Genomic DNA, 27,950 nt, shown 5'->3' on the forward strand with positions numbered 1-27,950 from the left:
GACAAGATGCTGGCTTTTATTTCTTGCATTTGCTCACAAATATTTTCAGGCATGGGATGTTTGGGAATTATTCTAGGGTTGTCCCTATCCACTATTTGTACTTACTTGATGATAAGAGGAGATAAACACATTGAAAATGGAAGACTCACAATTATACTGTTCCATTCATAGCTGCAAAGCCAATGAACTGCTTTTGAATTGTGGTAATATTTTTACATAGGAAATGTGGCAATTAATTTGTGCACAAAAAGCTCTCACAAATATCATGATGAGAATGGCCAGATCATCTATTTTTTGTGATGTTTAATTGAGGACTGATAATTGACCAGAACACTCCTCCTCTTGTTTGAACTAGTTCCATGTGATTATTAGCATGCCTTTTAGATGATAATCAATGATAGTTAAATATCTCACTTGAAGGGTGACACCAAGTTGAAGTGTTGACCAAAGATCTTGTGCTCAAGACTCTAGAATGGGATATAAATCCACAAAGCTCTAATACAGGCCAATGGTTCTATCAGGTGAGCAATGTGTGCATTGAATCTCAAGCTGGCCATTATGACCTGTGTCACAGAACAGAAGAAAATGTGGAACATGATGTTCAATGCCAAAAGCATGCAAGGATCTTCATCAGCAGTGCAATTTCTGTCCAAAATAGATGGAAGTTGGACTCTGTACAAGAATACACAAATAATAGCTACAAACAGTCTGCTGGAGGAACTCAGCAGGTCGAACAGCATCTGTGGGGGGTGGGGTGGGAGGAAGGAATTACCTCTGTATAGGGTCGAAAGCCTGCATCAGGATGCTGCACAAATGCTGCTTGACCCGCTGAGTTCCTCCAGCAAATTGTTTGTTGCTCCAAATTCCAGCATCTGCAATCTCTTGTGTCTCTGTAATAATAGCTATCTTTTTCCTTATGACTTGGTGACTGCAGGGTTTTGAATTAAAACTGCTTACCCTTAATAACAGATTTTGAACTGGAAATGTATGGAACATCTGTAAGGGCTAATTCTATCATCCTAGCAGAGAGCAATGTACATAAATATTGCTTGACATAGTACTAATATAGTGTTGTATTCTTATCAGCGTGACCTGCTATGAGTGTAGTTCTGGCTCAGTCAGTGCCTGTATACACAAGAAACTCGGAGCAGGAGAAGGCCATCTGGCCCTTCAAGCTTGCCCCGCCATTTAATATGATGGCTGATCTCTGCTGGCTTCTTCTGTGTTACTTCTCTCTGCCCCTCTACTCTTTGATCTATTAAATATTTATCTACCTCCACTTAAAATACCGCTAATGATCCAAGGATTCAAGTAAAGTCCAGGGATTCTCGACTCTGGCTCCAAACCAGAACTTTATAACCTTGGTGCGCACACATTAGTTCAGAACAAGAAATGCTGCATTATTGCAGATGTTAACCAATGTAAGTGATTTTAAATAAATACCCCACCTGTCTGTTCAAGTGGATATTACATTTCCTTTAACACTAATTAAATAGCTAGCATTTCTTTTGATATGTTCATCAACACTGTCAGTACAACTTACTTTACTGATCAGTTACTTTTTATATCACGTAAATTGTACATATGGGATCATAGAATGGTGGTGAGATTTGAATACAGAATAACAATTGCTACATTTTCAGTAGCTGATTGTTTTTGTGAGGCTTAATGCCAGAGGCAACACCTGTATACTCCCCATGAATACTGAAAAATCATTGGAATCCATTGATTGGCAAAGCACAATGGATTTCCAGTGCACACCAGCTGCAAGTGTATTCTCAACAGCTCAAGTGAGATCCATGAGTACTGTGAATCCTGTGAATATACTAAAAATACATAAATTTGCTAAGTAAAAGTTAAGGCATATGTTCAAATCTCATTGTAGATTTTCCCCCTCATCAACCTTTGCTCCACTCCATCTTGCTGTGACGCTTATTCAATCATCGTCCTGAGACAAGTAATAGAATAAACACATCTAATGAATTGAACATGGGAGCATGGACTGAAGTTGGAAGAGACAGATCTTCAACATCAACATCAGGAAGCGGATGGGCAGAACACCAGCTGACAGGAATTCAGTTCGGGGAAGATTTTGAATGCCAGTGTTCCGAAGATACAGTCCTCTATTTTGACAATAGGCAACCCTTTAGCCAGGAATGGTCATCGTATTTGGGCTGCTTCCTATACCAGGCATCCTTTTAAGCCACAACTTTGAATGGCACCTGCATCAGACTTGAAAAAGCAGTTGTGCATCAATATCATGAATGCCTTTCCTGTAAGGAAAGGGTGGATGTTGAGGGACGGTCACTGCAGTGGTCCAGGTGCACCAATAAAAAAAGCTTCATAACTAAAAGCATAGAGCAACAACTTATAGGACCACTACAAAGCCAAAGTGAAGAATTGAGTCTCTTGTCAAGTACCCAAATTGAGCTTTTTACCACATCCAGGAGCAGGCCTCTTAAAGCAAGAGTTTCAATGGATTTGTACTATGAGCTATGTAGGGCAATTTCCCAAGTGTGTGCCTGTGAAGGGAAACCTCTCCTGCCTTCTATGAATATGGGAAAATCATTGCCACACTATTCAAAATTGGAGCAAAATGTATTGGATTAGAAAATGAAAGAAAACTTGTGATTACATTAATCATATTGTTGATAAGAATCAGTGATTTACCTTCCTCCCACAAGTAGAAATGAGAATCTAATAATTCTTTTTGTGGTTCAGCTGAGACAGCCTGTCAAAGAAAAACCTGAATACTATCTGTCTGTTTAATTGAAATATTTTATTCAATGACAACAAGTAAGACGATGGTGAAGTATGACCAGCAATGTTGCTATCTTGCCTACTGAGCATGGTTTTGGACTTCATCTTCTGATGGTGTTAGCCATTTGAATGTATTAGAAGTATTTCCCTTTTGCTCGTTGCAGTCTTTTATTATGACATTCAATGCAAATATGCTAGAACATTGAAAATGATTAAAAAGAACAATTCTACGACAAAGTTACTCACAGGAAAGCTCAGAAGTGGTTTTCTTAATCTAGTTGTATGCTTTAAAGAACACTCTGATATAGCTCTACATTTTCCATTACATCTATGCCTTCAAGATTAGCTGAGTAAAATATTTACAACTGTATTTTACAATTAACAAATATTTTTCATATTCTGTACAAAATGATCGGTATGAATAATTGTTCGGCATCTGTTTATTCCCATTTATTTGGCATCAGCACCTTTTTACCAGACTATATATAGATTGGATTTAAATATTGTCATGTCTTATTTATAGTGCTTTCTTAATACTTGAGATGAGACCAAAGGTTTTAGTGAACCAGAAAGAACAAATTCAATAGATAAGACCTGTTTGTTCCTGATATTTGAGTAATCAATTTATCAGACATAATACAAATCTGTCATTGCTTTAACTTCAGCGTAACAAACCTATATTATGCCACTTTGATTTATAGACTTTTAGCAGCTAGCCAGTGTGTATTAATTCTTCACATACTGCAGCTTGGTATTGGATAAAGGAAAATGTTTCACAGGGTAATCAAAGCGACTGCTCTGCACCACATCCAGTTATTTTTACTGATTTCTGATCTAATGTAATCTGTCTTACTTTAAAACTAACAGCAATAAAACTATAAGGTGAAGTACATTTAGCCTCACAGGTGGAGGCTGAGAAACTGTTTCAAAAAGAATTATTAACCATTCTGTTTGTTATTATTATGTGGTAAACACATTGCATTGAATGATAAAACAGTTCTGAGCTTTCTCTTGCATCTCTCCTCCCACACTGATTCTCCTAACCAAATTCTCAGAAAGCCCTTCAATCTCTGAAACACCGGCTGAGTCTTTTTTCCATTCCTGTTGAGAACTCACAAGGCCACCTTCAACCACTCACGATTAACCCTTGTATTTCTATCAGTTTTCAGATCTGACTGGAGTGCATCAGCTTCAATTGGTTTGCAGTCTTCCAGAACTGCTGGCTAATCTAAGCTCTTCCTGGAGAGTAAAAGTTATACCATCTTCATTGTTCACTCGTAAACACTTGCTTAAACCTTCCTCCCCTCTTGCCTCGACCCTCACTTCCATCATCCAGTGCAGCACTTGCCCATTTCGTGCCAGCAATTAGTGGGAAGGTTGCCTTGGGAGGGCAGCAGATGATGCTGCTTTTCTTTTAACTGGGAAATTACTTTTTGCCCTACAATTACAAGAAAGAATAATTATTTATTTTAATCCCCTTAGCTTTATCTAATTAATGTTGAACAAACAAAGTAAGATTGACATGCTCCCAATGTCCTGCCAGATCCCTTCAACATTCCTTGTGTGCAGCTTGAGCAACATGGGGAACAGACCAAAGTGAGATCAAGAAGCACAAGTCTAGTGAACCAACTTTTATGATAGCATTGTACAGCATCATTTCCCTTTTTGCTTGAAACCTGTTTAAAATTGATAGGATAAAGGCTGATCTCCCTTCCAAAACTGTTGGCTTATTCCCTACCTGGGAGTAAAGGTTACCCCATCTTCTTTTGTTCAATAATAACTGCCTGCTGAAATCTCAAGAAATTAAAAGAAGCAAAGACTCTACTTGCTCATAGCTGGTAAAACTGAGATTAGCTTCAACCTTAGAAAGAAGCAAAATAAGTCAAGGATCTTGCCCTAATCATGTGGATATTGTCTAACAATAACCATGGATTTGAGAATGATAAACATCTTTAACAAATAAGCGGTTACTCTCATTATTCTGGTTCCATATGACTGGCACATGTGTAGACCAAAACATGATAGCAAAGCCTAGACAAAGAGGAAAAGTGTAAAATGGAAGTGTAATAAAACATGTTAAGATCAAATTGAGTACAGAGGATCTCCACGTCTAGAGCCCATGAGTTGTACTGTGCTAGTACAGGTGGACAACACAGTTATTGCAACGGAACACCAATGATTACTTCAATAGTAGCCTTGCCAATGCGTTGTGTTATTTATTTAGCAAAGGACGATGTGCTATTTGGGCCTGAGGGTGGGTTTGGGGTGAATTGGAGGGCCATGGGCTGTGCGTTGTAGGCATTGTTGGGGCCTGGAGTTTGGAGGTATGGTAACAGCTGTGTAGGCAGGTAAATACCTATGGTCAGGTAATCAAGATCGGGTCTAGATTTCTTTTGGTCAGGTGAAAGGCCCCAGGTCAATTTATTAAAGGTTCTTGGAGCAGAGTGTTGTCAGTCAAGTTGATTTAACAATCGGGTAATGGGCTGGATGGTAGGGGTTTGAGGTGGTTTGACATTCCAGTACGAGATATGGTAGGGGTTGGAAATTGTGATCTTGATTGGGGCAAGTGTGTTGTCTGTTGGATCAGTGACCAGTTAAGGAGTAAGGAAATGTGGGGGAGGTTTGGTAATCAGGATAGTGGCTGGAGGAAGGGTTTAAAGATCAGGGCTATCATCAGGGATCTTAAAAGTTTAAGGGCCTTGGGGGTACAGAGGATTGAGAGGCAAAGTCATGTTCAGGATCTGCACTGTTGAGGTGTTGGGCATATGGAGAATGGGTGGATGGGAGCAATGGTACATTGTGGATTGGTGCAGTCCCTGTCCAGAACTACAGAATAAAAACACTTATCCAAAAGAAACATTGCATGTAAACTGACCTACTGACATCACTTGAAGCAAATCTAACGTGCAAGTGCTATCCATGCTGGGATGTGTTGGGTATTACATGATGCAACCTGGATGGCTGCTTTCACACTTCACTCCATTCAAAGGTCACTTTTAATTGCAGATGCTGAAACAAACAGCACCGAACAACCATCAATTCCCAGGGAATTATTTCTTCGCAGAAAACAGAAGTGATGTGTGTGTAACGTGGTCTCTTCTAGATGTTAACACTGCAATTAAACAGTTCAAAAAAACTGCACATTTAGTATCTGTGTGAAGCTAGAAGTCACACATTGATATCACACCATTACATTCAAAGAAGAGAATGGCTGATAGTTATTATCACATTGTCTCGTTTTACAGAGCCTGGTGAGTCAGCTAGATACAGCAACCGACCTATACAACATTGAAACAGCAATCAGTAGCCTCATTGGACTTACACAGGAAGGTGCGCACTTATGCCATATCATAGCCAAGGTAAAGAGAAATTCTTCTCAATCTGTTGGTTTTAGGGAATACAGAAGAAACCTATGTCAGAAATATTATTTGTTATGATGCATTTTTCTAATTGAGCAACATGGTTGAATGAACGTAGTTTACAAAGTAAAGTGTAGCTCCATTTTATTATTGCTAACTTGCTTGCTATCCCTAATAACCTTTTCTTTCCTTCATTGACCTTTCCTATTTTTTATGAGCTTCTCCCTTTGCTTCTCAATTCTTAAATTGTCTTAAGCACATTACCTTGGACAACAACAAGTCTCTGGTTTCTTACTGAAGTTTTCATCAGATATAGGCATGGACAGTGTTGCTGGAAATTTTCTTTGGAACTCTTCTAATTGGTTACCAAAATTGGTTATCAAAAATTTTATGGGGTTTACTCTGATCTTCCATTGAGACTGTAGCCACAGATTGGGACAACTCTGAGAATCAGAATCTGGTTTATTATCACTGACATATGTTATGAAATTTGTTGTTTTGCGGCAGCAGTACAGTGCAAGACATAAAGACGTAAAAATTACTATAAGTTTCAAAAATAAATAAAGAGTGCAAAAGAGGAATAATGCAGTAGGGTTCATGGACTGTTCAGAAATCTGATGGCGGAGGGGAAGAAGCTGTTCCTGAAACATTGAGTGTGGGTCTTCAGGCTCCTGTACCTCCTCCCTGATGGTAGTATCACGAAGAGGGCATGTCCCGGACGGTGAGGGTCCTTAAATATGGATGCTGCCTTCTTGAGGCACCGCCTCTTCAAAATGTCCTTGATGGCGAGGAAGGTTGTGCCCATGATAGAGCTGGCTGAGTCTACAACCCTCTGCAGCCTCTTTCAATCCTGCACATTGGAGCCTCCATACCAGATGGTGATGCAACCAGTAAGAGTGCTGTCAACCGTACAACTGTAGAAATTTGCAAGAGTCTTTGGTGACATACCAAATCTCCTCAAACTCCTAATGAAGCAGACCCACTGGGATGCCTTCTTCATGATTGCATCAGTGTGCTGGGCCCAAGATAGATCCTCTGAGATGTTGATGCCCAGGAGCTTGGACCTGCAACTCTGAGGAAATTCTCTTCATGAACGTTAACTGTTTATATTTGCAAAGTCTAATCAAGCAAATGTCCACAAGCTCACGTCCAGAGTGGATATTATATTAACAACTTGGTTGTGAATGTAGGAGGTATGATAAGTAAGTTTGCAGATGACATGAAAATTGGTGGTGGTGTGGGTAGCAAGGAAGGTTGTCTAAGACTACAGCAGCATATAGATCAGTTGAAAAATTGGGTGGAACGTTGGCAGATGGAATTTGATCCCTATCCGTGTAAGGCAATGCATTTCAGGAAATCAAATAACAGTACAACGTATACAGTAAATGGTAGGGCACAACAAAGACGTCTAGGAGTCCAAGTCCATGAAAGTGGCAACACAGGTGAATAGAGTGGTGGAGAAGGCATATGGCATGCTTGCCTCAGGGTGGGCCATAGAATATAAGAATTGGGACATGATGTTGCAACTTTACAAAATGCTGGCTAAGCCAAACTGTATGCAGTTCTGGTTGCCACACAATAGGAATGACGTGATTGTGGTGGAGGAAGTGTAGAGGAAATTCACCAGGATGTTGCCTGGTTTAGGGGACTTTAGTTGTGGGGAGACATTAGATAGGCTTGACTTGTTTTTCCCTTGAGTGATGGAGGTTGAGAGGTAACCTGAGAGGTGTTCATGAGATTCTGAGGGGCATAGGTAGGGTAGATAGTCAAAATATTTTTCTCACTTCAGACTCCCGTATACAGTTATAGTGCTCCCAGTCATGAAAAATCACAGAACAAAAAGCAAGCATTGGTCGCTGTTCATGAAGTTATTGGAAGGGATGCATGTTGACTGGACTGCTATGCTTTTTAGGAATTCTGTTCTTATATTCTGCAGAGTCCTGGTTGCTCTCTCTTTCTTAGAGTTTAGTACAAAGAAATAAAATTATTTGAGGCATTATGGAAAAATATCAAAGTAGTTAAATCAGATTATTGAATTAGCATTATTAAATTGGCAAAATCATTTAAAATGCTGATAATCAATGCTGTCTCAAAAAGATTTTGACTCCAGAGGTTAGCAGAGCTTTGGGTGCAGATAAAAATTCTGCATCAAAATTTCACTGTCACTAAATAGTTAGTATTGTGGTGATATCTGAAATCGAGGAAGAAGGAAGGAGAAAAAGGGAGAGGAGAGCGAGATGTGGGGAGATGAATTAGCAGAAGAATGGGAGAAGAGTAAAGAGGAGACAGGAGAAGGAGGAGAAATTTGGGTGACAGGCTATTGAGTTGAGGCAAAAAATTGCAGAGGTGGAGAGATATAGCTGGTAGGATGCAGGATTGCAATGGAATAAGTGATTTGGTATTGGTTTATTATTGCCACTTGTACCGAGGTACAGTGAAAACTTGTCTTGCATACCGATTGTACAGGTCAATTCATTACACAGTGCAGTCACGTTGAGTTAGTACAGAGGGCATTGAAGTGGTATAGGTAAAAACAATAACAGTACAGAGTAAAGTGTCACAGCTACAGAAAAAGTGTAGTGCAATAAGGTGCAAGGTCACAACAAGGTAGATCGTGAGGTCATAGTCCATCTCATTGTATAAAGGAACCATTCAATAGTCTTATCATAGTGGGGTAGAAGCTGTCCTTAAGTCTGGTGGTACGTGCCCTCAGGCTCCTGTATCTTCTACCCAATGGAAGAGGAGAGAAGAGAGAATGACCTGGATGGATGGGGTCTTTGATTATGCTGTGCAGTGTGATTCTAATCAGCAGATGAGTGTTTGGAGAATTTTCTGGTTCTGCTTGTTTAATTTGAGAGCAAAGGGGTTGGTATGTTTTCAGTTTTACTTCTCAGGTTGGAGGGTGCAGTTAAGTAACTGTGCTCGGGTTTGAGTTTCTCATGTTTTGAGAGAGATGGAGAGCAATTCCTGCTGCTGCTCCAAATATGAACACAGTCATAGGGTCTTACAGCATGGAAACAGGCCCTTTGGCCCAACTCGTCCATGCCAACTGTGTTGCCCAGCGAGCTTGTCCCATCTGCCCGCGTTTTACCCATAGCCCTCAAAAGCTCTCCTATCCATGTACTTACCTACTGTACATGGCTTTTAAATGTTACTAATGTGCCTGCCTCAACCACTATTTCTGGCAGTTCATTCCAAATACGCACCACCCTTTGCATGAAGAAGCTGCCCCTGATGTCCCTTTTAAACCTCTCGTCTCTGATCTTAAAGCTATGCCCTCTTGTTTTTAGCACCTCCTCCCTGGGAAAAAGACTATGTGATTTCACCCTGTCTATGCCCCTCATGATGCTGTATACTACCTATCAGGTCATCCCTCAATATCCTACGTTGCAGGGAATAAAGTCCTAGTCTACTAAAACTCTCCTTGTAACTCAGGCCCTCAAGTCCAGGCAACATCTGGTAAATCTTTTCTGCACTCCTAGTTTAATAACATCTTTCCTAAAATAGTGTGATGAAAATTATACACGATACTCCAAGTGAGGCCTCACCAATGTCTTGTATAGCTGCAACATCACTTCCCAACTCCTATACTCAATGCCCTGGCAATGAAGGTCAGTGTGCCAAGCACCTTCTTCAGCACCCTATCTACATGTGACACTGCTTTCAGCAAACAATACACTTGCATTCTGAGCTCCCTTTGTTCCATGACACTCCCCAGGGCTCTACCATTTACTGTACAAGTCCTACCCTGGTTTGATCTCCCAAAATGCAATTCCTCACGTTTATCTGGATAAGATAAGATTTCTTTATTAGTCACATGTACGTCAAAACACACAGTGAAATACATCTTTTGCGTAGAGTGTTCTGGGGGCAGCCCGCAAGTGTTGCCACGCTTCCGGCGCCAACATAGCATGCCCACAACTTCCTAACCTGTACGTCTTTGGAATGTGGGAGGAAACCGGAGCACCCGGAGGAAACCCAAGCAGACACGGGGAGAACGTACAAACTCCTTACAGACAGTGGCCAGAATTGAACCCAGGTCGCTGGCACTGTAAAGCGTTATGCTAACCGCTACACTACCGTGCCTGCCCTTTGTCAATTGCCCACATACTTAGCCCGTCAAGATCCCCCTACAATTTTTCATAACTTTCTGTTTTCTACAATACCAGCTATTTTAGGATCATTCGCAAACTTATTAACCATGCCTTGTACATTTACATCCAAATCATTTATATAAATTACAAACAACAAAGGTCCCAGCACAGACCCCTGTGGCACACCACTAGACACAGTCCTCCATTCCAAGAAACAACCCTCGACCATCACCCTCTGCTTACTACCACTGACTCAATTATGAATCCAATCAGCTACCTATCCCTTGATCCTATATTTAACCTTCCAGAATAACCTGCCATGGGGGAACTTATCAAAGGTCTTGCTAAAGTCCATAGAGACAACATCCACTGCCCTACCCTCATCTACCCTCTTGGTTACCTCCAAGAGATTTGTCAGACACGACTTCTCACACACAAAGCCATGCTGACCGTCCCAAATCAGACCCTATCTCTCTGAAAGTTGGTAGATCCCGCCCATCAGAATCCCCTCCAGCAATTTACCCATCACCGATGTCAGACTCACTGGCCTGTAGTTTCTTGGCTTGTTTTTGCTACCCTTTTAAACAATGGTACCACGTTAGCCACTCTCCAGTCCCCCGCAACCTCACCTGTGGCCAGAGATGAAACAAAAATCTCTGCAAGGATCTCCACAATTTCTTTGCTAGCTCCCCACAAGGTCTGAGAATGCACCAGGTCAGGCCCTGGGGAGTTATCCACCTTAATGGACCTTAAGTTAGCTGTTTCTGGGAAGTCTTCCTCATCGATAGAAAGCAAGAGACTGCAGATGCTGGAATCTACAGAAAATAGATGCTTAGTCTGCTTAGATCATGCCTCTGAGTCTAGGTTCAAATCTGGAGAGTTGGGCATATTATCCATGTCGACATTCTAGTGCGGGGTTGAGAAAGTCATACACTATTGGAGGTGTTGTCCTCAGAATAAGATGTTAAAAGGACATGGCAGACTGTCTTAGCTTTTTAAGTGGAACAAAATATTCCACATCACCACTTGGAGAATAGCAATGGAGTTCTCTCCTTTGTCCTTCAATCCTGGGTGAAAATAATGATTCAGATACATATTTAATTGCTGTTTGTGGGTACTTGCTCGCTGCAGTTTTACTGCTTGTACACTTTATCATATGGGTTGTAAATTGCATGGGAGCTAAATAGCAAAAGATGCTGCGTAAATGCAAGCCTATTTTTCCTTTTGTTTCCCATAATGTACTCATCTTTCACAACGTGCTCCTGGCAAAAAGTGAGCACTCAGCACTCTCAATTAGACTATCTCAGAGAAGGTTTTAATGCCATATGTTAGTTGAAAATCAACCAAAACTACCCTCTAAAAGAGAGAGGTTCTCCATGTAAAAACATTGTATCCAAATTAGGATAGGCAGCAGTTTGTTAACTCCCTGTCATGGCAAAATCTATCCTGCATTTCTCAAACATGTGGAGGAAATGCTCACTCCACATGATCACAAATGGGCAGGCACGGGAGCGTAGCAGTTAGCATAACGCTTTACAGCTCCAGCGACCCGGGTTCAATTCCAGCCGCTGTCTGTAAGGAGTTTGTACGTTCTCCCCGTGTCTGCGTGGGTTTCCTCCGGGTGCTCCGGTTTCCTCCCACATTCCAAAGACGTATGGGTTAGGAAGTTGTGGGCGTGCTATGTTGGCGCCAGAACCGTGGCGACACTTGCGGGCTGCCCCCAGAACACTCTATGCAAAAGATGCATTCACTGTGTGTTATGATGTACACGTGACTAATAAAGAAATCTCGTCTTATCTTATCCATAGGACTCAAACACAAGTTTAACTGCAGTAGCTTCCTGATGACTAAAACGCAAAAATAATCTTCTTCTGAGTCATAACTCATTCTTTGATATTGTAGATATGCACTAATTGTGTTCTATTTCTAGTATAGGAAGGGACAGTTGAGTCGTTTATTATGAGAGATATTGTTAGATGTTCTGTATCAGTTTAGTTCACTGATATTTTTGTAATCAAGGATCTGAAATATCCTTTTTTTTCAATCTGCAATTGCTCACAGGTGAATGGATAGGTATAGCTTTACCTCTTGAAAGCTGCTTGAAATTTTCAGTATTGATTGTAAGGAACTTATTTTCACCCAGGTCTGACCCCTCACTAAGATGCTAGTGATGCTAGAATGCTTACATGAGAATGAAGGAAATTGCCCTAATACTAACAAATGGACACATACAGTGAGGCATTAGGGATGTTTGGAACAATTCCAATTTTACGCTCAAAGGATCTCTTTGTATCTAATATTTCTAAGCAGTAATTCATTGGTATGAAGTCAAACATGTACAGGTTTTTGTCTGTATTATCTTCAAATGAACTTGTTACTTTAAAACTTATGTAAAAGCTGTTTTTGTGTGTGTGAGAGAGAAAGAAAGACAGAGTGCTGACCATAAGAACAGGATTCCTCTCCTTCCTTTGTTTCCATGGTGAAGCATGACCCTTACACATGTAACCTTCAACCATTTTATCCAATAACCAATAGCTAACAAAGTGAAGTGCACACAGTCCAAAAAGCATTTCTATATCTGTTTTGCCAGCAAGCACACATTCAGTACATGTACTTGTGCCACATGAGCATATTTATTAATATCATTTGCTCAACATGTCTGTCACAGTTTATTTTTATTTACTAATCAACCATGTGATTAGATACAGCTGGCTTTTCCACCGAGCTGCCTAATTATCTCTTTCCTTTTTGTTGAATTACAGAGAGCATTGATGAAGGAAACATAGTAGATGTTATCTCAATCACAGTTCGGAAGATGTTTGATAAAAGTCTTGTATGAAAGAATGGTTAGCAAAATTGAAGTCCATCAAATTAAAGGGTCCTTGGAGGCATGGATAAGAAATTGGCCTAGGAACAGAAGGCTAAGTTGTTGAATTTCAAACTGGAGAAAGGCAGACAATGGTGTTCCCCGTGAGCAGGTGCTCGAACCACTGCTAATTCTGATATACATTAATGAATTTGACATTGGTTTACAAGGTAAAATTTCCATTTATGTAAATGACTCAAGTTAGTAGGAGTGGTTGTAAGTGAGCATATTCGTTTTCAAAAGGACACAAAGTGCGTGGCAGATGAAATTTAATACAGAGAAGTGCCAAGCAACACGTTTTTTCCAAGAGGAACAAGGACATCAATGGAGACAAAATTTTACAACAGGAGTGAAAACACAGAGAGACCTGAATGTACGTGTGCAAGAACACTCAGAGCAAACAGGGTAAATTCAGAATGTAATTAGTAAATCATATGGGATCCTGGGCTTTATAAATGGAGGTGTGCAGTCCTAAAACGTAAGGTTATGTTAAACCTTTTAAAAAGAATCCAGTTAGTCCGCATGTAGAATTTTGCAAACATTTGGAAGAATTGGGGTGTAGAGTGAGGTGTAACTTGCCTTTGGTTGTATCCCTGCTGCTTGGTAGTACTGAGGAGTCAGCATATAGGATGTGAAGGATCTAAAAAGGCTGCTGAAAAGATTTATTGGAATGGTTTCATGTACAAATGGTTTCAGTTTTGAAGACAGACAAGAAAATCTGGCATTGTTCTCCTCAGAACAGTGAATTTTAAAGGGAGGATTGATCAAAATGTGTTAAGTCTTTATGGGATTAGGTATGGTAATAGAGAAAAGTTATTGCTACCAGTGGGAGGGTCAAGGGTCAGAGAAAACAGATTTAAAATTATTGACAAAGTATCCAAGAATGAACTGAAGCATGTTTTACATAATAAGTAGTTATGGTCAACAGTGCACTAGTTGACAATGTGGTAAATATAGTTTTAATTGTTTTAAAGGTTTTCAAAAGGAATTTGGATAAATAAATATCCAAAAGCAATCAGGTTTCCAGGCTTTGGGGTAAGAGCAGGGCAATGAGACCAACTAGAATGGTAGGACCCTGAGGCATACTCAGGAACAGAAGGACCTTGGTGTACATGTCCAAAAGTAACGAGCGAGTTTTTTTTTCTCTTTCTAGCGTTCGGAACAGCGGCGAGTGACTGCGCAGGCGCGTGACGTCACTCGGAAGCGTGCGGGCGACTTAAAAGTCGGAGGTTTGCCTTCACTTTTCTTTCCAGCGACGAGAGAGCGGAAAGTGCCGGAAAATAACGAGCGAGTTTTTTTTCTCTTTCTAGCGTTCGGGACAGCGGCGAGTGACTGCGCAGGCGCGTGATGTCACTCGGAAGCGCGCAGGCGATTTAAAAAGCAGACGAGCATATCCAGCGGGCAGCGTCGGAGCGGGCAGCGGAGTGTGAGGGAGCAGAGTGAGTTAGGCTTTGGCTCAACGGGCTTCGGCGAGAGCGGGAAAGAGGCGAGATTATAGAGAGGGGGTAAGTTATTATTTTAGTTTAGTTGTTGAGCTCGGTGATATTCAGCAGTATGCATCTGGGATTAGTGTTGTGTTTGGAGTGTCAGATGTGGGGCCCCTGGGAGACGACCAGACTCCCTGATAACTACATCTGCGCAAAGTGATCCGAGATGCGGCTCCTCAAGGAACGGATTGAGAGTCTGGAGCAGCAGCTGGATGACCTTCGGTTGGTTAGGGAGAACGAGCAGGAGATGGACAGGAGTTATAAAGAATATGTAGACAGCACCTCAGTGGCAGTCCCCCTCAAAAACCGATATCTCATTTTAGATTCGGTTGGAGAGGATGACTTCATAGAGGAAGACCTCAGCAGCCAGGACCTTGGCACCATGTCTGGTACTGTGGTCCAGCAGAGGAAGCGAAATGCAGTGGTTATTGGGGATTCGATAGTAAGGGGTACAGATAGCAGATTCTGCGATACCGACAATGAGTCTCGGATGATGTGTTGCCTCCCTGGTGCCAGGGTGCGGGATATCACGGACCGTGTCGAGAATATTCTGAGAGGGGAGGGTGAGCAGCCAGAAGTCTTGGTACATGTAGGTACCAATGATGTAGGTAGAAAAAGAGAAGAGGTCCTGAAGGAGGAATACAAGGCATTAGGGAGAAGGTTGAGAAGTAGGACCTCAAAGGTAGTAATCTCAGGACTACTACCCATGCCACGTGTCAATGACAGGAAGAATAGAAAGCTCTGGCAGTTGAATGCGTGGCTGAGTGACTGGTGCAAGGGGCAGGGCTTCAGATTCTTGGATACCTGGGACCTTTTTTGGGGGAGGCAAGACCTATTTGCTAAGGATGGGTTGCACCTAAACTCCAAAGGGTCAAATATCCTGGCGGGAATGTTTAATTTAGTTGTAGGGGAGGGTTTAAACTGATCTGGCAGGGGGATGGTAACCAGGATGCTAGGTTACAAGATGCTAAGGTGAGGGAGGAAGTGTATAGAAACGAATCCATTGAGGATGGCAAGAAGGACAGGCAGGTGATAAGTCAGGATAATTTACTGAATAATAGAAGTACAACAAATCAGGATGTTAGGATACAGAATGTTAGGATCGGGGATGAGGATGTTAGGATACCGAATGTTAGGATAGGGGATGAGGTCGACAGGAACATGTCTAAGATAGTAGGTAGCGAAGATAGTAAGAAGGATGGACAGGTAGAAAGTCAGGATAATCTGCTGAACAATAGAAGTACAATAAAATCAATAGCAGATACCAGTCTAAACGTACTATCTTTAAATGCACGTAGCATCAGGAATAAAGTAGATGACCTAGTGGCACAACTACACGTTAATAAATATGACATCGTTGCAATCACTGAGTCGTGGCTTCATGATGGATGTGATTGGAAACTGAATGTCCAGGGGTACACAGTGTATAGGAAGGATAGGCGGGTAGGCAGAGGGGGAGGTGTGGCCATGATGGTTAGTAGTGATATAAAATCAATAGAAAGGAAGGACAATGGGTCAGAGGAAGTGGAATCCTTATGGGTGGAGCTAAGAAATAGCAAGGGTAAAAGGACAATAGTAGCAGTCATATAAAGGCCCCCTAACAGCAGTCAGGAAGTGGACCATAAGTTGCAGATTGAGATAGAAAAAGCGTGCCAGAGTGACAATGTGAAGATAATTATGGGGGATTTTAACATGAAGGTGGACTGGGAAATCCAGCAAGGCGGTAGTACTCAGGAGAGTGAGTTTGTGGAATGTCTAAGGAATGTTTTTCTGGAGCAACTTATTGAGGAGCCCATCAGGGGATCGGCTGTTTTGGATTGGGTGCTGTGTAGTGAACCCGAGGTGATTAGGGAACTAAAGGTAAAGGAACCACTGGGAACAAGTGATCACAATATGATTGAGTTCAGTTTCAAGTTTGAGAAGGAGAAGCTGATAACTGGTGTATTGATATTTCAGTGGAATAAGGGAAATTACAAAGGTATGAGAGAGGAGTTGGCCCAAATTGATTGGAGGAGTAAGTTAGCTGGAGGGACGGTGGAGGAGAAATGGAAGAAATTTCTACAGGAAATAAGGAAAATGCAGGATAGATATATTCCAAGAAAAAAGGTTTTGAATGGAAAAAAGGCACAGGTGTGGATAACAAGGGAGGTGAAGGATAAAATAAAAGCAAAAGGGGCGGCGTACAAAATAGCAAAAATTAGTGGGAAAACAGAAGATTGGAAAGTTTTTAAAAATCTGCAGAGAGAAACTAAGAAGGTCATTAGGAAAGCAAAGATGAGTTATGAAAGGAAGCTGGCGGACAACATTCGGAAGGATTCTAAGAGCTTTTTTAAATACATAAGGAATAAAAGAGAGACACGGGTTGACATAGGACCAATTGATAACGGTGCAGGAGGTATTATAATGGACGATAGTGAGATGGCAAGGGAATTGAATGAATATTTTGCATCGGTCTTCACCGTGGAGGACATAAGCAATGTGCCGGTTAGTCAGGAGTCTCACGAATTGGAACTGAGTTCAGTTGAGATTACTAGGGAGAAGGTGCTAGGAAAACTAAAGGGGCTTAAGACTGATAAGTCTCCCGGACCGGATGAGGTGCATCCCCGGGTTCTGAAGGAGGTGGCTGTAGAGATAGCGGAGGCATTGGCGATTATTTTCCAGGAATCGATAGATTCTGGCATGGTTCCGGAGGACTGGAGGGTAGCGAATGTAGTTCCGTTGTATAAGAAAAGTGGGAGGCAGCATAAAGGAAATTACAGACCTATTAGTCTGACGTCAGTGGTGGGAAAATTATTGGAATCTATCCTCAAGGAGGAGGTTACCGAATACCTAGAGGCGCAAGGCAAGATTGGACCTAGTCAACATGGTTTTGTGAAGGGGAGGTCCTGTCTGACCAACCTATTGGAGTTTTTTGAAGAAATCACAGGTAGGGTGGATAAGGGAGAGGCGGTAGATGTTGTGTATTTAGACTTTCAAAAGGCCTTCGATAAGGTGCCTCACAAGAGACTGATTAATAAGCTGAGAGGTCATGGAATTATGGGTAGGATAGCAGAATGGGTGGAGCATTGGCTGGTTGGCAGGAAGCAAAGGGTGGAAATAAAAGGATCTCGTTCTGGTTGGTTACCGGTTACTAGTGGTGTGCCGCAGGGGTCGGTGTTGGGGCCGCTCCTTTTTACCTTGTACATCAATGATTTGGATGATGGAATAAATGGTTGTGTGGCTAAGCTTGCGGATGACACCAAGATAAGTGGAGGAGTAGGGAGCATAGAGGAAATAGAAAGGATGCAGAGGGACCTAGACAGTTTAGGAGAATGGGCAAGGAAATGGCAGATGAGATTCAATGTTGAGAAATGTGCAGTTGTACACTTTGGAAGCAGAAATAAGCGGGTAGATTATTATCTAGAAGGAGAGAAGATTGAAAGTACGGTAGTACAAAGGGACTTGGGGGTACTCGTACAAGATACCTTAAAAGTTAACCACCAGTTTGGATCGGTGGTTAAGAAAGCGAATGCTATGTTGGCATTCATCTCGAGAGGTATAGTGTATAAAAGTAAGGAAGTGTTGATGAGGCTCTACGGGGCACTAGTGAGGCCTCATTTGGAATACTGTGCGCAGTTTTGGGCCCCACATCTTAGGAAGGATGTGTTGACGTTGGAGAGGGTTCAGAGGAGATTTACGAGAATGATTCCGGGAATGAAAGGGCTTACGTATGATGAGCGTTTGTCGGCTCTTGGACTGTACTCACTGGAGTACAGAAGGATGAGAGGGGACCTCGTAGCGACATTTAAAATGTTGACAGGAAAGGATAGAGTAAATGTGGCTAGGCTGTTTCCCTTGGTGGGCGAGTCCAGGACCAGAGGGCACAATCTTAGAATTAGAGGGTACAGTTTCAAGACAGAGATGAGGAGAAATTTCTTTACCCAGAGGGTGGTGAAATTGTGGAACTCCTTGCCACGCACAGCAGTGGAGGCCAGATCAGTGGGGGTGTTCAAGGAGGAGATAGACAGATATCTAAATAGTTAGGGTATCAAGGGATATGGGGATAAGGCTGGAAAATGGGATTAGAATAGTTTTTTTTTCCCACCCCATTTCTTTTTCCCTTTTCCTTGGAGCAGACTCGATGGGCCGAATGGCCTGCTTCTGCTCCCTTGTCTTGTGATCTTGTGAAAAGTCCCTGGAGATAGCAGCACAGGTAGATAAGGTGGTTAAGAAGGCACACAGGATATTTGCCTTCGTTTACCAGGCACAGAGCAATGGTCTCCTACTATATCATAAGGAAATATGAAATTAATAATTTAGTCCAAAACTCAGCTGTTGCAGGATATACATGTTAGATGTATTAACTAGTTTAAACTATAACAGGTCTCAGCTAGATTAGGAATAACAATCTCAAAGAAAGATATTAACATTTTTATGCCTGTGTGCTCACAGGGTGATTACTTCTCTACCGTTTGTTTATACTTGATATGCATTAGTCTGTTTCCCCTTGGGGAGGGCTGGAATCATGGTAGATTAATATTCAGACAATTTGGCTATTTGTCAAGATGTGTGTAATAATGCTACTTTGTAAATTTAGTAAATTACATCCATTGAAAGGCAGAACACCTAAATACTGTAAATGGATATGTTGACAGTTTCTCTATGCTCGGGTAGGTTCACATATAGTTTTACTGATCTACTTAAATAGGGGTACTGAGGATCAACCAAAGGGATTTGCAAACAAAGTCTTTAATCTGTAACCCTCTCCCATCCCTCACCCCCAAAAATCAATTGATCATAATTGATCAAGATGTTGCTACCTTATTGCACAAACAAATACAAGGTAAAAATGTATTCATGTGGTGCATAGTGATATCTTAAGCGTGAAAAGAGATGAGTTGTGTCATTCCTTTCATGAATATGAAGGAGATGTTCTTTGTAGAGAAACCCACAACCCACATAAGACAATAATTTATTAATGAGTAAAGCAGTCATATTATACAATTTGTTATAATGTAACAATGTACCTAATCAATGCCCTTCTATCATTGTGTGAAAATGCAAATATGTTGTTTTAGGTTCTCTAGCACTCATTTGTGAAGACATTCACTAAGCATAATCACAGCAGGGATTTTAAAAAGTGTTATTCTTTTCAGTGTAGAATATTTATATAATGATTCTCATAGTGTAACCACAGAATGAAATGGAAATGTTCTACTTTTTCCAAGTGATACCAATTTTAACAAGGAACTCAAAGATACAATCGTAGACAGCGAAAGCAGTCTTTCATCCACAAGTAACTCAACTGAAATGTCATACCATAAAAATAAATCTCCAAAGTAGTTTAACACAAATCATCATGACTTAAAGATTCATAGAGTTGTGCAGCATGGAAACAGGCCCTTCGGCCCACTGAGTCTGCACTGACCATCAAGCACCCAATGACATTACTCTGACAGTAATCCCATTTTATTCTCCCACATTCCCATCAGCTCCCCCCAAATTCTATCACTCACCTACAGACACTGATTAACCCACCAACTTGTACGGCTTTGGCACCGGGAGGAAACTGGAGCACCTGGAGAAAACCCAGGAAGTCACAAGGAGAACAGGCAAACTCCACACGCAGTCATGGACGTCAGGATTGAACCCAGGACAGTGCTGCTGTGAGTCAGTCGCTCTATTAGCTGCAGCACCGTGCCACCCTAATGTTCCTCCAAAACATGTGAAGGGATGCCGAACAGAAGGTGGTCTGATGGAAAAAGAGTCTTGCCTCATTGTTTACTGTTGGCACTGTGAGGGATGAGCAAATAGATTAGAAGGACAGATGTCACAGGGAGAACACCAATTTGCCACTGGCCGTTGGGAATTTGGTGTGGGGACTTGTTGGTTCCATCAAACCTCTCATCTGAAGTTGACCTCCACCTCTCAAGTCCTATCTCTGAATGATTTGTTCCTACAATAGTCATTGCCCCTCAGCTAGGGTGTCCTATTATTCAGCAGTTAAAAGGGGATAGAATTATATAATTGTTAAGGAGATATGGACTAGATAGGATTGATTGGTATTGGTATTGGTTTATTATTGTCACTTGTACTGAGGTACAGTGAAAAACTTGTCTTGCATACCGATCATACAGGTCAATTCATTACACAGTGCAGTTACATTGAGTTATTACAAAATGGATTTATGTAGTACAGGTAAAAACAGTACAGAGTAAAGTGTCACAGCTACAGAGAAAGTGCAGTGCAATAAGGTGCAAGGTCACAACAAGGTAGAGCGTGAGGTCGTAGTCCATCTCATCGTATAAGGGAACCATTCAATAGTCTTATCACAATGGGGTAGAAGCTGTCCTTAAGTCTGGTGGTACGTGCCCTCAGGCTCCTGTATCTTCTACCCAATGGAAGAGGAGAGAAGAGAGAATGACCCGGGTGGTGGGGTCTTTGATTATGCTGGCTGCTTCACCAAGACAGCGAGAGGTAAAGACAAGAGTCCAAGGAGGGGAGGCTCGTGTCCATGATGTGCTGGGCTGTGTCCACAACTCTCTGCAGTTTCTTGCGGTCCTGGGCAGAGCAGTTGCCATACCAAGCCGTGATACATCCAGATAGGATGCTTTCTATGGTGCATCGGTAAAAGTTGGTGAGAGTCAAAGGGGACAAACTGAATTTCTTTAGCCTCCTGAGGAAGTAAAGGCACTGGTGAGCTTTCGTGACCGTGGCATCTACGTGATTTGACGGCATCTATGGGATTTATCAGGCTGATACGGAAGGCAAAGGAAGACATTGGGGCTGTGGCTGGGATTTTTAAATCTTCGCTAGACATGTGAGGTACCAGATGACTGGAGGGCAGCAAATTTGGTCCCCCATTTCAAGAAAGACAGTAGGGAAAAGCCTGGTAACTATAGACCTGTGAGCCTAATATCAGTGGCAGGGAAGATGCTGGAAAAAAATTTCTGAGGGAAAGGATTAATGATCACTTGGAAAGGCAGTGACTAATCAGAGGCAGCCAACATGGGTCTGACAAAGGCAGATCCTATCTGAGCTATTTGGGTGAATTCTTTGAAGAGGTAACAAAGTGCATCAATGATGGCAGGGCAGTAGATGTGATTAACATGGACCTGAGTAAGGCCTTTGACAAGGTCCCATATAGGAGACTGGTTCAAAAGGTTAAGGCCCATAGGATCCATGGCAAGTTGGATCCAAAATTTGCTTGGCAATAGGGGACAGAGGGGACCTTGGAGTACAAGTCACCAGATCCTTGAAGGTGGCCACACAGGTGGATAACATGGTTAGGAAGGTATATGAGATACTGGCCTTCATTTGTTAGGGCATTGAATGCAGAAGTAGGGAGGTTATGTTCCAACTTTATAAAGTTTGGAGAGACCTCAGCTGAAGTATTTAGTTCTGGTCACCATGGTGTAGGAAGGATGTGATAGAACTGGGGAAGGTATATTCACCAAGATGTTGCCTGGGATAGAGCAGTTCAGTTATGAGAAGAGACTGGAGAAGTTAGGTCTGTTCTCCCTGGAGTTCACAAGGTTAAGAGGGGACATGATGGCGGTATATAAAATTGAGGGGCATAAATTGTAGGAAACTTTTCCCCTTATCAGAGGTCGATAAAACAAGAGGAAAGAGATTTAGAGCAAGGCAGAAGAGATTTTGAGGGGGCACCTGATTCACCTGGAAGGTGGTTAGTACCTGGAATGCACTGACTGTGAGGCTGGTTGAAGCTGGTTTGCTGACAACATTGAAGAAATGTCCAGATGAGCACGTGAATTGCCTCGGCATAGAAAGCTATAGACCAATTACTGGGAGATGGGATTATTATGAAAGGGTGCTCACTCGTTGGTGTGAATGAGTTGGGCTGAATGGCCTGTTTCCATGCTGTATGACGCCGTGACTCTATATGATAACTTGTGCAACAAAGTGTTAAACTACAATGATCAGAGCTATTTGCAGTGCTTCTATCCTTGATAGTTCATTAGTTGTGTCCCAATTGTGTTCCTTGAAATGGTTAATTGATGGAATATCTTAATTTCAAACTCATTTGAAGTCTAATGAGTGATTTCTCATGGCTGAATGACTCTCTGTTTCACTGGCTTGAATTGCTACCCTCTTGATGCATCTCCCTTGCGAATGAATGCAAGTCCGATCAATATGTAGTTCTGTGCATTACTGTCAGTTACTGTGGCTACAAGTTTTGACCACTGATATTGCTAGTAGCAGTTCAAAGTGGCAAAGAATCCAACTGAAGTTTACACCTGCATATTGAAGGTGATTCCAGCAAAGTGTAGTCTTTGCAGAGGTCATTGTTGTTTAAGCAAAGTGCTACTCATTCTGTCATGGTCCTCAAGCCGTTGATGTTAAATGATCGAGGAATCATTCATTGTCGTACCAACAACCTCGCTCAGCAAGATGTGAGGGATTATTATCTGTCATCTTTTTCTTTTGGCTGACTACTGATGGATGTATGTTGCTGATAAGGATTATAATGGGGAGTGAGTGTGGTTTGTGGCTAGGAATTTGTTGGCTGCTGAGGAAAAATATCTTTCTATCAAGAAGTCTCTAATTGCTCATGAGTCAAAACCTTTCTCTTTATTTTGTTGGGATATAATGGTGTTCTACTGGGGTTTCCCTTGGTTGCCTTCCTCATCCTCTTGCTCCTGTTCTTATTATCGCCATTGCCCCCTTATCTGCACCTGATTCCCTCAAGCTTTAGGTCTTCCTCCAGTGTTGGCTGCTGTCTGTGGGTTTAGAGACTCTGGAGAATACAGCACATCATGATGAGATTCCACACCTGTTGGACATGTACTGCATGGCACCCATGGACTGACACTAGTACCTGAATCACATCTTCTGATGCTTGTTGTCCTTTTCAATGTATCAGTGCTCTGCAGCTGTTCTAAGCTTGTAAGCAGTTATCAGAAAACAAAGGTAAACCTTGACCATGGGATCCAATTCTCCAGGCAGCGCTGATGGAAAATGTCAGGCAATTGAATCTTTATCAGGATGAAGGCTTCGAGTTTGCTCCATGCAGCTAGGAGAAACATCTTCAGATGATTCACAATCACCTGAACGTTAAGGAAAATATTTAGGTTACTACTGGCAGCCATCAGGGGCACATCAGTGCACTCAATATCTACCTGATATTGTGGAAGCCAGTAATGTTGGTAAATCTCATTGCCCAAGATGTCACCTCCTCCTCTTCACTGGAATCCAAACTGTTTAAATCAATTTTTTGACTGTAGAAAGCCTGGGTTTACTCTTGGATGCTGCTCGGCATTGCAAAAGACAACAGAGAGATCAGCTTCAGAACGGACCTGACTGTGGGCTCCATACAAGCACAAAAGTATGGATGATAGTCTTCCCACAGAATGTCATGTATCTCTGTGATGGCTGTCTTGGAAAGTTTGAGCCTGCGACTACATTGTTCATTGTAGAGGTCCACATAGAAAGTGGTGTTTCTGAAGACTCTGAGAGTAGGCCTTCTGATACAGGCACGTATTTGCCCTTGCCCTGCATGGCCACTGCTGCCAATAGTGTCTCCAAAATCCGTAGAAAACTCCTGTAAGTATAACTTGTGGACTTTATAAGGTGCTTGAGCAGCCTACAGTGAGTTCTGAACCTGTCCAGATAGTCACAATGTCAGCAGAATGTCTCTTTAAACTGATACAAATGAAACATAATACAAAGATAAATGATTAGTTGTACAGTAATTGAAAACTAAGATCCTAGTTTGCACCCAAGAGCTCCAGGTTATAACCAACAAGGGCAGAAATGAGTGTTAAACTACACGTGACTTAATTAAGTACATGTCTGCTGCTGGGAAAATGTCAGAGACACTAAGGGGAAATGTACATGGCAGTGCTTAGGTCATTTTCACAGCTGGGAGTGAATTCACCAAGACATGATTGCTAGGGCATTCTAACCTGGAGAAAATCACACTTATGTGCAATTTTCTCATAGAAAACAGATACTAAAGGCTGCAGCTTTCAGGAAAACATGCATTTGGATGTCTTCAGGTTGTAATGGGTGTTATGCAAGTACACGTTTGTTTTTGCAGGCTCGTGATTTTTAACATAATCACTTTGCTGTGTACTTCATACTGTTTGTAAATTCAAAACGCTAATCATCTCTATCATGGTTTTATCTGGCTACACTTGGATTTTGTTCTCCTGTAGTTCATTTCAACCCTTCCCACTTTTTTTCAAATGGCACCTTGTTCCATGCTGCCAAACTCCAAGCAAAAACCATCATATGTGCAGAGCCAAAGTTCAGGCCGCATCACTTCCTACACCTTTTCAATCCGAGGAACAACGCACAATTTTTGCCAGTGGCCTTTTAATCTGGCCACTGTATTAAACTATTATTCCAAGGTTTCCTTTCCAATTTAAGCTGAGTAGACGTGATGCTGATACATGATACAATTTCACTTCCTCATTTTGGTGTGATATTCTGAACACGGCCTTTGATGAATTCTAGTTCTGGCTGCAAAGAAACGGGAGTAAATGGATGAAAATGAGCCATGGTTCAGATGGTCCTAACCTGCCACCATCCAGTGTGTTGCATGGCGTTGCTGGGGTAAGTCCCACCAGGCGACCAAGAAGGCTTGGCTGCTGGCAACTCTGGAAGTGGCGATGGTAAGAAGGACAGCTGGGCTTTCATGTGGTGAACCTAATGTCATGAGTGAGCAAGGGCACAGTCAGTGATGGCCATGGAATATCCACTTTTCACCCATTGTCCTTCCTACATATTGCCTTAAGTTGCAATGATCAAGTCTGGCTCTACCTGTGCGCAGGTTGGGGAGCCTTTCACAAACACCTATGAGGACATTGGCCAGGAGTACTTCAACAGTTAGAATATGGATTTGAGTCACAGGGACTACCATGTGGCAGTTCTAGCAAGAGAGAGAGTACAGATCTGTTGTGGCACATGGACGTATATGTGGGTGTTCTGCACAAAGTGAAATGGGTCACTTTCTGTGGTTTTTCACTCATTTAAACATTATTTGATGTGACTAATTTCCCATCTTGCATTTGTTTGGCTGGTGCCAGACAAGAAGCTTTTTAACATGTGGAATGGTGAGAACTGAATAGATGCTCAGCAATACAAGACATGTTTGCAGCAAGGTTGGGCAACTTGCAGGGGAATGAATTTGAAACTTCATTTTAGTTGGATGGACTGGTGCTGCCGAAGGGGGCCTTGCATTAAGAGGGTATCCAGGACAACATGATATGCCTCTTCTCCTGCATGTCCCGGGGCAGCCTTCACCTGCGTGTTCTCCTCCCAGTCATCACCTGAAGGAAACCTGTGATCTCTGGCTTGTACCTTCATTAACCCGTGTGTAAGGTTGTGCAGAGTGTAGTTGACACTTGCTGTCCTGGAGACGTAGGCTAGCATGTGTTAATGACTATCCTCACTCTATTGAGGAACCTGAAACATACTTCCAACGTAGAAAGACAAGATGATTGAGCCATCTGATGCTAACAAGCCTTGGGTTGACCTGCACCTGAAACTCGTTAGTTGTTGCCCTAATGAGTGAAAACTCTCACACTGCCCTTATCACAAGAACAGTTGATATAAATTCCTGCTCTGACAAGCAGGTTGTCACTCCTTGCCTTATGCAGTTGCACACGGGGTCTCCTGACAAGCAGGTCATCACTCCTTGCGTGTGTGCAACCGCATAAGGCAAGGAGTGATGACCTGCTTGTCAGGAGACCCTGAACATCTTTCTGGCACAACCCCGGAATCAGAATTTGAGGTCACTTTTGACTTTAATACTGAGTGGTAAAGGATGGCCACTTGCCCCAGCAGGTGTCACATGTTGTTTCTTGTTGCAAATATTGGTCATCATTTAATATTTGCCTTTTCTGACAATGTTGTTGAGACATGCTAAGGAAGTTAATCTGCTCTCTGTACTCACTGTGCATGGCTCGAGTTGTCTTTGAGCGGCAACTCTCCATTGATGAACCTATCTCCTGGGCAGCTCAGTGTATGTGAGGAGCAGCTTATTACTCTTCCTAAGTCTCAAGCTCATGTCTGTAATAACCTTCCTCTCATCCCCCAAAGAACCGTAGTTTAAGCTGCTTCTATATCAATGAATCTATGGAGAGCCACAATTTATGAAAAGTGTCTTCCAAAGTTTTGCAAACTGATCTGGAAGGTATGCAGAACTAGCTCCAACTTTTACAAAATTTGCTCCAAAGTTTTCCAAGTAACCCACAAAAGTTTCTGTGAATATTGGTTTTCACACAAGGAAGCAGCTGTTAGATTGCAGTGCTTGTGACAAATTTGCTCATAAAATCTTCATGCCCTTCCTGTGCTCTTTAATACTGCATTCACTATCAAATTCCAGGAAGCTCAGGAAATCCATGTTATGTTACTATTGCTTTTAATAAGCATACTGAAATAATCAATTCATCCCTTTTTTTTGTTATGTGCTACAAGTTTGACGCACTTGGATTAAATATCGAAGTCAGCATGTAGGAGTTGGCTCCCTGAGGTGCTGTCACATATGTCTCATTTAACCTCAAGCCTCCCAAACCAAGTCCTTGCCGTAGTTAAAATCTAGACATAATACTTTCTCATATCTAGTGAACTGGTTTCTGCATGACAGAAAGTGGAATAATTTCTGCCTGGCAGAACTTGTACTCAAGTAATCAAAAACAAAGAACAAACTACTGGAGGAACTCAGTGGGTTGAGCAGCATCTATGGTTGGGGGGAAGGGAAGGAATTGTTGAAGTTACGAGTCAAGACTCCGAAGCAGAGTCTTTTCCTGAAATGTCAGCAATTCCTCTACCCTGACAGATGCTGCTCGACCCATTGCGTTCCTCCAGCAGTTTGTTTGTTTGCTCCCAATTCCAGCTTCTGAAGACTCTTTTCTCTTCCTTAAACTCATGTAAATGGTTGTATATCCAATTTAAGTACTGCAAAATAATTAAGAACTGTTACTTTTGGTCAAGAGAGCATTAGATCAATAAATCTCATCTGTTCAGAGATGGATCTCAAAAATTTTAAATCTTGTTGGAAGTTAACTAATCTGTAACAACTGTTCATTTCAAGCTCTGCACTCAGTTAAATTGACACTCAAAATAAGTCTGTATTTAAAAAAAGTACTAGTAATATGACAAGAAGTTCTTCCAGTTTCATTTATGAAAAAATACAATGCCTTGTCGTCTGAGCACAACAGCAGCATACAGAATAGTTCACTGACATCTTTTCCTCTTTAAACAAAAGCATACGTCAATCTCTTTTGGGATTTATTGGTCGATATCTTTTTGAACAGCATGTGTTCTCTGAGTATGTCCTGATTATTTTTCACTTCATTTCCAGAGGGAAAGGGCAGGAGACTAGACTTGGAATTTAATTTTATCTGTCAGTCAAGGGTTCAGTTCCCAGAAACTTGGA

General features: G+C 41.9%; 1 protein-coding gene across 1 annotated transcript in view; it reads left to right on the plus strand.

The window, feature by feature from the left end:
* Positions 1–27,950, plus strand: part of LOC127577824 (protein inscuteable homolog) — a 311,294-nt gene that overhangs the window by 183,979 nt on the left and 99,365 nt on the right. Inside the window, exon 7 of the mRNA XM_052029408.1 lies at positions 6,006–6,119. Within this exon, the coding sequence (XP_051885368.1) occupies positions 6,006–6,119 (114 nt within the window). The remainder of the gene's footprint in view (positions 1–6,005; positions 6,120–27,950) is intronic.

This window comes from Pristis pectinata, chromosome 14 (assembly GCF_009764475.1).
Source record: "Pristis pectinata isolate sPriPec2 chromosome 14, sPriPec2.1.pri, whole genome shotgun sequence".
Classification (NCBI taxonomy): Eukaryota; Metazoa; Chordata; class Chondrichthyes; order Rhinopristiformes; family Pristidae; genus Pristis; species Pristis pectinata.